The sequence below is a fragment of the Nasonia vitripennis genome, chromosome 3 (genome assembly GCF_009193385.2).
Source record: "Nasonia vitripennis strain AsymCx chromosome 3, Nvit_psr_1.1, whole genome shotgun sequence".
Taxonomy (NCBI): Eukaryota; Metazoa; Arthropoda; class Insecta; order Hymenoptera; family Pteromalidae; genus Nasonia; species Nasonia vitripennis.
This window is the reverse complement of record NC_045759.1, coordinates 14,334,148-14,345,266: the sequence shown is the minus strand read 5'-3', so window position 1 is coordinate 14,345,266 and position 11,119 is coordinate 14,334,148. Positions and strand designations below refer to the sequence as shown.

General features: G+C 35.7%; 1 protein-coding gene across 5 annotated transcripts; it reads right to left on the bottom strand.

Moving 5' to 3' along the window:
- Positions 1 to 2,342: 2,342 nt before the first annotated feature.
- On the bottom strand, positions 2,343 to 11,106 carry LOC100118022. Of its 5 annotated transcripts, XM_008206347.4 has the most exons (12): positions 10,310 to 10,906; positions 9,907 to 10,237; positions 9,562 to 9,690; positions 8,415 to 8,566; positions 8,227 to 8,334; positions 8,081 to 8,141; positions 7,716 to 7,999; positions 7,502 to 7,633; positions 7,207 to 7,434; positions 6,563 to 6,718; positions 5,842 to 6,326; positions 2,343 to 5,658 (listed from the first exon to the last, which is right to left on the bottom strand). In XM_008206347.4, exons 2-12 carry the CDS (start codon positions 10,026 to 10,028, stop codon positions 5,236 to 5,238), a joined length of 2,280 nt encoding a protein of 759 aa, XP_008204569.1. In that variant the 5' UTR covers positions 10,029 to 10,237; positions 10,310 to 10,906; the 3' UTR covers positions 2,343 to 5,235. The 5 variants fall into 5 exon arrangements, with proteins under 5 accessions (XP_008204569.1, XP_032454367.1, XP_008204573.1 ...); XM_032598476.1 differs by lacking the exons at positions 9,562 to 9,690; positions 10,310 to 10,906 and adding an exon at positions 10,978 to 11,106; XM_008206351.4 differs by having other exon boundaries at positions 7,716 to 7,990; positions 9,907 to 10,909.
- Positions 11,107 to 11,119: the final 13 nt, after the last annotated feature.

Sequence of the window (11,119 nt, the reverse complement as noted above, 5' to 3'; positions counted from 1 at the left end):
TATACAGGAACGCAAGAGTTAAGAAAACAAATTATATAGAAAATACAAATACTATAAACGTACGAGCCGTAAGCGTTGATGTGACGATATTTTACTATATGATCCGTGTGTAAAAGCGACCGAAGTTGTGAGGGAGAGTGAGAGTACCGACGCTGACAGCTGATGCAGGGGAGGAAAGTGCGAAGATTTTTCAGACACGTCAATCGCTGATCACATTATCGCCGTCGCGTCTAACTTTGTTTTGTCTGAATTTTTACGTATATTAATATACACAATAGATTAAGCACTGCGCAAATTAATACTGTGTTAGGTTACCATTAAAGCATTACTGTGTACGATATACATTGAACGGATCGCTTCGCTAGAGTGGATTTAGTCAGATCTTTTCGTAACGATATACAATACAACGTAGAGTTGACTGAATTTTCTGTAGTTAACGTGAACCGTAATTACGTCTACTTGTAACGAAGCAATTGTATAAGAGTATTTAAAGTATAAGGCGTGCAAAGCTTTCACTGTTAATTTCGTGCTTTTATCGAAGCGAATATTTGCACTATTGTATTGCAAACTATATGTGTACAATGTTTTTCTCATGCTAGCTGGCTTAGCATGGTTGCAGGACAACTTATTAATGTCGACGAGGTTTGCACTGATAAAGATTATATTAACTCCTTGAAAGTTTTATGGATGAATTTTCATTGTTATGTATTGGCAAATCTTCCAGACGAATGCTGTTGGATTCGGCTGAAATTATCGCTGGCGTAGAATTTATATACACCTATTGATCAATTGCAAAATATAGTGAAACGTTGAATAATTATTATTACTTTTTATTGCTAGCTTTCTTAAACTCATCTTTGTCAGTGCAATCCATTCGGTTGATTCTTATATACTCTTTTTACGTACATTTATATACATTAACGTTTTCTGAAAGCTATAAGTGTTATGTTAAACACTCGCAAGTATATGGCGCTTTTCATAATTATTAGAATTTATACATACGTACTATCGATTGTATCGACTACAGATTCTTTCTTTGTATTGTATTTTCATTCAAGCTGTAATGTTTTCCTCTCAATTTTTATACATTTTACGTGTGATATCGCCCTTCAATATGCTCTTATACTTTCTCGACGCATATATATCGACAGCGCAAGAAAAGCAAAAATCAACGTGTACAGCTCGAGCACGAGCGGAGGATAAACGAAGTTGACACGCCCTTTATGTAAATATCAAAACTTTTGTAAGATTCGGTTGGTCGGTCTTCCACATCGACGTCGATGTATTGATTTCTTTTGTATTTTTCTTGCATACGTGATACTTTTTCGTTTGTATACGTATTAGATACTTAACTCTCCTTTCTTATATCTACGCAAACAACTCGCACATTTCCTTACCTCCGAAGCAAAGTGGTCTGTATCCAAATACAGAATAAAGTCTTACATGTATACATCCAATATGCGAATGCGCCGAGAATGCAGAAATAAATGTTAATACGAGAAGGCTCCTCTCAGTTATTCGAGTATCGTTTTTTTTCTGGAATATTGAAGTAAACGTACATTATGTAAAATTTATAATAAAAAACAAAACTATAAAAGTGTACTCGATCGAGTAATTTTAAAGTCGAAATTTTTATCAATAACGAGTGTGTGTGTATATATATATATATATATATATATATATATATATATATATATATATAAACACATTTTTGCGAGCCAGAGTCAACGAAAATTTCGTTCGTTTTCAAAAATGCGAGCCGAACGAGTTCTTGAAAGATGCATCAGTGAACGGTGAAGATATATAAATTTACATGACGAAAAGTATTCAAGAATGCGAGACATAGAGTGCTTTCATGCGCCGAATAGCGGAAGTAAACGTATATAAATGACGCGAGATAGTACATCAGAACAAAAGTGCGCGAAAACGATAAACGAGAAAGCGTTGAACAATTTCAAAGTGGCGAATTATTGTTTTCTCCATAAGGACAGTATAAATATATAAATACTATACATATAAAGTATAAATATGACAAAAGGATTACTACCAGAGTAAGCTACTGTAATTAATGTAAGTAGTAAGTAATAATCATTTACATTGTTAACCGACCTAGAGACCATTATGAGAGAATTGTCAATGTGGTGTCTATGAAAAAAAAAAGAAAAACGAATCCTCGATTATGGGAGTAATACAATTTTTTTAATCAAACCAATTCAAATATTTGTATGTTCGTACATTTTTTCTCTCTCCCTTTTATAAAAGCTCGTTATTTCCTTTACAAACTCCAATTGTTCCTGATCCTGCTCTACTATATCGATATTTTAATGATTACGCCAGGCCGATTTTCGTTCCATATAAAAAGAATTTATTAATAAAATATCATATATGTGTATACATAATATGTATATACATGAATAAAAAAATCATTATACATTAATTATGTCCCACGCCAGGGCTGAAGACGCTCGAGTACAGAAATTTCTGATAATATAATCCGCAATATATTATATATTATATAAAATAATAGTTTTCATTTCTATCTCCGCGAATCTTCGATGAAACGCCTCCTAATATGATATTCAATATATAAATGTTTACATTATCCCTGTATTTCTTAAACAAACTTAGTTTTTAAAAACTGTCATGGAGCGGAACTCTAGTTTGCTCGTTAATTTTCGTTAAAGCTACCTCAACCACTGCGAGGTATACCGTTTACATTGCACTGGTTACACAGAAGAGTACACACTCAAAGAAGTTTCTTAGCAGTTATCGTTATTCATAAAAAGTTTTAATTTTACTGAAACGTCCATCGCAATTCTAACGTTATTCAAACGATGCGCAAGTATCTATCACAAAGCAGCTTATATAATTTGATAAAAATTTAAAAATTTAATTTTAACATTCAAAATTTTTAATTTTATTAAAATATTTTACTATATAAACGCGGATCCTTTGCAAAGCTTGAAACAGACATCAACCGAGGTAGAATTCATCGATCAAAATATATTAACCAAGTCTTTCTCCGAGTGTAAAAAGATACTCTCCTTACGTATTATTAAATATAAATATACCTCTTATATTTTTCCCCGTTTCTCTTTTTTATTTTCTCTGCATACGCACAGCTCGTGGAAGAAAAGGTAAAAAATACTGTGGAACTTGGAAGATTAGATGATTGCCGAGCATCTGTTTTCGGTATGTATAGGAAATATCATATATTATAAGCATAGATACTTTGTACCTAGGCTACGCTACAGCAGAGTGAATTATAACATACTGAATTCTACATCGAGGTCGCTTGGCACATAGGTTGGAATGCTCGACAACGCGATAGGAATATAAATAAATTATGTGAGAATAATTTATGCCTGAATCGAATAGAGAGAAGATTATCATTCGTTGGTTCGTCATTATGTACACGCATACTGTTATTGTTACTAATATTGCTAATATAGGAGGCCAGAGCTTCAATACCCGAGAAACCATGGAGAAAAATTCTTTATTATTAAAAATGGTAACTTTAATACGATTAAACAAAAAGTATAGAATTGTTGTCCTTTGCATAGACATAAAAGCTTATTTTAAACGTGAGCTATTGAGCTATTTTATGAATACGCGAGTAGTGTATAAATCTTCATGTCAGGTTATCGTAAAAATGCTTCATAAGACTGCTTTCAGTATTTATTTTAATTAAAATGTTGATGAAGGCAATATTCATTTATCTTGCTGACAATAACTCACGAAAAAAGTAGGGCGTATTTCAAAAATACGCACAGGCTTTCACACCACTTTTACTATCAGCCTTAACCCTCCCTTATGAAAATAGAAAGAAACGTTGTACATATATGTATATATACTGATAGTATCATAATCTATGATATTATAGTTAAAACTTGTATTAAAAATAGTCGTTTATTTGTTCTTAAAGTAATTATACTACTTGTAACTTTTGGCTTTCTTTTAAATTCTAGTACATTTAAAATGATCTAATTTTCCATGCGTTTGAGATACATTTGGAAAAGATATTTTATTTTTGATAAAAAAAATATAGGTATATTTTCATTACAAATAGATGAGAATAAGATATAATAAACTATGACCAATAACCAATGAAACGAAATTGAAAATAGTTAAATTTTGCAAAACCGAATAAGAAAAATAGACAAAAGTAGGACTTTAAATTTTCATTGTCAATACTTTACAGTACCAAAAGTACTTATTTATGGTAACTTTGAATCTCTGTACATGCAGATTTTTTGTAATTTTTAATTACTTTTTGTTCGATTATATCGTGCATTTGAAATATCTGCATTTTACTCCTTTCAGGAATGAATAATTATTTGCTTTTAGCTTATAATTTTTAAAGCTTATGAATCTCATTGTTTTACATTTATAATATTTGTTGAAAATTATATTTTCATAATTTATATTTTCCGAGTTTGATTTATTTCATAAACTTTTCTCTCATCATATTATAAAACAAGTTTTTGACATAGTCAAGAAAAAGAGAATAAACTTTAATAGAGTACATTTCTTATGTACAATATTGACTTATAATTAAATACTAAAATAATTTTGACAAAGTATTGATTTCTGTCTTTTTCTCGTTTATGATTGAATACCCATAAATTCTTAAAGGGTTCTCCATGTAATGATCTCAACGCATTTAATGTGTTATGCAAGTTACAACATAAGCAATGGAAATACTCTCAATTAAATGTAAAAATCTAACAATGAATTACGTTATAGAAAATAGAAGTTACGATAAAACGATTTTTAGCCTAAATTTTCTTTCCTAGAATTTAGCGTTCAATATCGGCATTGCACAGAAGTTAAACTTCTGATTCTCTTTAATCATTACAGTAAACGGAATATCCGTCATGTGTCAAATATCTACATGTAACAAGTATTTTCTTTAGGCAAATATTTTTACAAAATAAATTATATATTTTTTTGAGCTAATGATTCCGGAATGACTCAGAATTAAGAAATACAACCTGTATCTAAATACAACTTCCTTAGGTCGCTCAAAAATATGCGTAGAAATTTTACGCACTCCGCTAGAAGAAAAGTCTCTTATTAAGTTGAGCGTGTTTTCGTAACGAGTCACACTCGTTTGTAAAATAAATACTCGTATCTTTTTCTCAGATTACCGATCGCAGGTCTGCAAACCGAACGTCGCCGAGCAGCTTCACTACCGGCGCGTAGTGCCCGGTTCGCAGTCCTTGCGAGGTATCGTTAGACCTGTACATATTGCTCATCATCGGTGTCATTGGCGCCGGCACCGTGAGACTCACCACTCCTGCGTATCCTTTCGTAATCAGGATCATAAGGAGCGGCAAGTCTTTCATATGGTGGCTCCATAGACGTACCAGCGACTGCCGCAGCAGAGCCCGTGCTCACATATTTCACACTTTCATAGTTTGGGTCACCGTTGCTCACGCTTTCATAGTTAGGATCAGCATCGCTGTCTGAGGTACCGAGCCTGCAAGCGCCCACTGAGGCATAGTTGGGCTCAATTGGATCATGAGGCATGCTCTCATAATTTGGTTCAGAATCCGTGTCAACATCTTCCAAGCCAATATTACTAGTTGCACTCGTTGGCCTCTTGCATAGCCTCACCTTTTCGTAGCCAGGATCTTCGCTGCTCGCGTTGCTTACCTTAAGTAATATTTAAATATGTATTATAAATTAAATTTAATTTCAATTTGTTATTATATTGGCTAGAATTGATATATGATGCCAATTTAGCTTCGACTATTTTTACCATAAAAATGTTTAACCGACGAATAAAATAGTGTCTTATCGTAGAAACGAAAACGTTATATTTCGCGTATCACTCACCTGTCGATGTTTGAAGGGCATGGAGTATATGGGTAGTTGTGTGTCGATGCCATTTCTGGACGAACTCGAAGCCGAGTTTAAGGGTCTAAGTGTCTCGTAATTAGCATCTACGCTGGGTGCACTTAGACGCTTACCGCCCCCTCCCGCAACAGCTTCGTAGCCATGATCTAGATCAAATTCATCGTCGAATGGCTCCACGCCGTTATTATGTTCCACAGATGCCACTACAGTATCCGGTTCACGCTTCAAAATCTCGACGGAATCGTGGCTGGACCAGGAAGCGCGACTCACCTCGATCAGGCTGAGCTTGCGACGTGCTCCACTTCCACTCGATATCACTGCCGCCGCTGCGCTTGTTTCGAGACTAAAACCCACCGGAAGGCCTGAAGTTGGACTGGCAGTAAGATCATCGTCTACGCTTTCACGCTTCTTTTTCATCACTTTGGCATACATGTCCTCCAGGGATTTGCCAGATGATACGCTAGCTAAGGTTTTCCCAAAACATGTGCGAGATGGCAAAAGGAAAAAAATAATGGGTTGGTGAGATACGTGATTCATGAGAATAACGTAAATTTTAAAGTTAGGCGACAAAATTAAAAATGTAGACTTAATGAGAAATGGACTCGAAATAACTAATAGCCTTTTCAGCCCTAAGAAATTGTCGTAAAATCTCTAATTTTGATAGATAAGTAACTCTTGACTAGTGCTATTGGGTGTGTACCTCGAGTGCGATCATCGGATTTATTGCGCTTGTCGATCATCGCGTACATGTCCATAGGATTTTCGGGTGGAGGCGGCAGCGGTGAGTTTGCCTGACGCTTCTCGGGCTTCGGTGAGCTGGGGTTCGCCACAGAGCTTGTTGCGCTTGATGATGAGGCTGTGTCACAAAAATTTCGTCAGAAAAGAAAAAAAGTGAAAAATGTAGAGAGACTAGAGAGCAAGAAAGAAGATACTCCCAAGAGTCGATGGAAGCAGAAGAGTTTTATAGAGTAAAAGCTGTAAACAATTTCGTGTAAAAACCAAATCCAAAAGAGATAGTATGGTTACAAAACGAAATAGTTAAATAAATAATAAAAACATGGCGCGAAATGATAAACGAAGATGAATTGGGAGCAAACCAAAATATGAGACATCGTGAACACTTATTTATCTTCCGATAAAAAGTCAATACGCTTTGTATTATGTTAATTCGTTTTATTAACAATAGTCGTAAAAATTTATAATCTGTACACATATGTACATCAGGCAGCAATTTTCTTTACAAGAAAATATGTGTCTCATATAAGTATATTTGTAGTATCTTTCAATATAAATCGCAGAGAGTATAGAGAAGAAGCGTTTAACATTACTGAGGAAATGGATTACCTTGTCTCGAATGTGCGTGCGCTACATGCCTAAGACTATCCACGCTTGGTGGTTGTGGCGCTAACGCATAAGGTTCTTCCGCACGTACAGAACTTTGTAAGAGTACGTTCGGTTGTTCGTTTTGAGGTGGTCGATTGACTTCAACCGCCATCGGCTGAATCTGAGCGTACGTCTCACTGCCGCTCGTGTAAACTTTGTCCTGCTCGTCGATGGCAGCGTACATTTCATCTACAATAAGTATAAATTTATTTTCCAAGAATAAAAACAAAAGCCATTTAATGATAATTCAATTCACCAGAATCATCGGAAACAGTAGCGTAATGTGGATCCGTAATTGGTCGAGTGGCTTGTCTCTGTTGTTGAGCGCTTTTCGTTTGTGCGATTATATTGGCTAATGGCTCTCTAACACTAATACTTGTATATCCCTCTGTAATTATAACGGACGTAAAGTTATTAAGGTCAAAATGCAAATCATACAAGGAAAACGTTAATAACAAATGCGTTTTTACTTGAATCTTGCGAATCGCCGCTGAAATGTTGCTGCTGAGGACTGTTATTTTGAGGCTGAGGGGGTTGTGGAAGTGGCATCAGGATAGGCGGTGTCATGTACGGCAAGTCCTGATTGGCTTGGACTCCACCAGTGATGGCAGTTGCAGCTTGAATGTCAGGCACAGGTTGTTCCAGGAGAGAATTATGCGAAGATGATCTACGACTTCTCGGCGGCGCAACGGGCAAATTTCCGCCCGTTGATGTGGACGGCTGAGCCAAGTCAATCATATGACTGCTATTATTCCTTAAAAAAAGCCATGTATTTGGAACGTACTATGTTTAAAAGCATTACTTTTAAATGGTTTCATTGTGATGCAATTATTACCTAATATGTTGAGCATTTTCAGTCTTTGGAACATTTTGAACTTGTGCATATGGGTGTTCTTCTGTAAAAATTAAACAATCATGATTGATTTATTTGGAAAATTTGTCCAGTAACTAGTTCAACAAAAAAAAGCAAACGATTCTCACCACTGCTTGTTTGAGGAGTTTGAAGCCTAGCATATAAACTTGCTGTTTCATCCTGAGAACTCTGCTGTGATATACTTTGTTTATCTCGCTTATCCTTTCTATCTTCATCTGTAATAAAACGTAAGAAGATATATAAAGTTCTAACAGACTGTGAGTTATTATAAATGTATAAATTAAGCTATCTTTACTTTTATCTCTGACAGTTGCATAGAGCTCTGATGGATCGCCACCTATGTTTTCTGTAACTTCATATATCACATCCCTTAATTCTACATCAGTTTCACAATCTGCATTTTTATCCTTTGGAATATCTGGCAAGCTTCTGTTTGCAGTGTTACTTCTGTGAAAAGAATCAGTTTCATGTATTTCATTGGAGAAGAAAATATTCATCAGAATTATTGTAAAAGAAAGTTCAACTAATTCTAATTACTATAGCAATATGCTAATTACATAGATTGAGAGTATTAATCTTATTCATATTTCCAGTGGAAAACATAATATAGTTGTTATCTTTAATTTTTTAGATTAAAACTCTTATATAAGATGGAAAAGTAACTTAAAACCTGCAACCAGCTATTTAATGGTTAGTAAAATAATATGTTACAAAAAGTAAGGAATTCTGGATACGAGATTTATTTTATGAAAGCATCCATATCCAGAGTAAGAGTATGATTTAAGGGGAGGTGGGAGCTATAGCTTCGCAAATCCCCTACGGGGTATTTAGTATTTCAAATGCCAAAAAAAAACTAAAAGCCATATTGACATTTTCTATCGGTAGAATAAATCATTCATCTCAAACCTATGGCGCTCTGCTCATTATATTGATGAAGTTTCAAATTAAAAAAAGTTAATAAGTGAAATTAGCGTTTGAGGTTGGCACTGTAATCGCATAAACACGCGTAAACACCCACTTGTATTTCATAACTTTTATAAATCCAAAAGTCTGATTGGTATTTTTTTTCGGTAGAATGATTCACTAAACTCAACACTATGGCGCTCTGGTCTTGGTTTTTCATTGCAAGCTTTATTAAAAAAGTTATATGGAACAGAAAAACAGTGTTTTCAGCTCCCACATCCCCTTAAGCTGTAAAGATAAAATATTGACAAAGCCTCTTCTCAATTTTGAACTAAGATTGCATGAACTTTTTCTACAAATGTGTCAACAGTTAACTGCAGTCCCTTTTTTTATCATACATTAAAATGAATATAATAGCTATCATTTTTTTAAATTTTGTATTTTTCTAAATAAATTATTGATTTCAGCAACTGTGATTAGAAGCAAACTAGAATAAAACAATTCTACATGCAACCATGCGTCAGGTTTGAGCAAGACACCTTTTTCCTCCATCAACTGTGTCCTGTGGAAGAGTCTGCATTGCTTCGGAAGACGTGGTAATTCTGCAGAATCCCTCATTGTCAGGATGAGTAATTGTTACCATACCTGCAAGCCCCAGGAACTCGCTCCTGTCATAACAGGTTCTTTATTATCCAGGACAAGGAGTAAAATCAAATTTTACACATTTCATATAAAAAAATAACACCGTTATCTGGATTCAGGATGACAAATAAATTTGTAAACACTGAATACACTCTCAACAAACTCAACATAAATTATGCAGATATTTGTCTGCTATATTTTCAACATACCAAATTTTACTTTAAACTCGAAATAAGACTTACTTGTTGTCATTTCGCCGACAGCTACATATACAGGCAACAATGAGGCCGACAAAGGAAAATAGTGCTCCAGCGGAGATGACCCAGTAACACCAAGCATCTTCGATAAACAATGGATGCACCATGTTCACGGATGGAAAATAATATTTGCCTCTCTGAAGCCTCGTAGCTGTTGCTGCTGCTTTTCCCTCAGCGCACTTCAGGTCATCTTCGCAAAGTTCTTGCAGTCCTGGACTACAGGTGCTCCAAAACAGTCATCCTCTAACATCATCACTCCGACCTGTGTCTTCCAATAAGCACTCATTTATATGCACCAGAGTCAACCGTCGACGCCCTGCATATTACCGGGAAAACAAAAAAAATGCGAATTTTTCAGCCCAGTGTTCTTCGAGACGAGGAAGCTTACAATCTGTGTCCGCACAAAACACCGTTCACTCTTCGTAGTCGAGCGGATTTTGAAACATTGTCAGATTCCTCTCCTCTCGACTGAAGTATAGAATGTCAACACACAGAGTTATGAGGCAGACAGAGACAGAGTCATACGTGTGTACATGTAATCAGAGATCTCTGTCTCGCGCGCGAGTAAGGTAACCTCAATTGATGAATCATACGCCCAGCGATTTCCGTGGGAGAAGCCAACTCGGAAATCTTCAAGTCCTGACGATGCCGCGCGCGTGAGAGATCAGTGCGTGTATTCTCCGTTACATGCCTCTGATAGACGATAGCCGAGACTTGCAGCGAATTCCAATAGCGAGCAAAGTTCCTCACTCATTTTAGGAGCGAGTGCACGGGAAAAAGTTGAATTTTTCTCAAGTGTAAACATACTGATTGGTCTAGTTCACGCGAACTTTTACTACGGGAGAAAAGCCTATATAGAGTCCCGACTCCCGCTATAGCTATTATTGGAGCTCGCGCTATATATAAGGTATATAGTCCGTGTCGAGAGAGTATATCGAGTTTTGGCGGGAATTTCAAAGCGTTACTGAGCAATAACTTAGAACTCTACTATATAACTATGCAGAAGTAGGTAGAAGATAACAGTTTCCTTTTCGCAGAATAGAGCAACTGACACACCTCCGATATACTTATCAATAAGGAAATCCGCGGCACGAAGACTCGAGAGTTGGATTATTTCCAGCCTATATAGCCGAAGCACTGTGAAGCCCCTTATCGGGCAATGCCATCGAGGCTACGTCAGCTACCTGTGTAAAACAAT

Coding starts and splice junctions, on each gene's coding strand:
- LOC100118022 (XM_008206347.4), bottom strand. CDS start 10,028: ATGGTGCATCCATTGTTTATCGAAGATGCTTGGTGTTACTGGGTCATC. Junction 8,142..8,226: donor AACTCCTCAAACAAGCAGTG/GTGAGAATCGTT, acceptor TAATTTTTACAG/AAGAACACCCATATGCACAA. Junction 6,719..7,206: donor GCACGCACATTCGAGACAAG/GTAATCCATTTC, acceptor TTTGTGACACAG/CCTCATCATCAAGCGCAACA.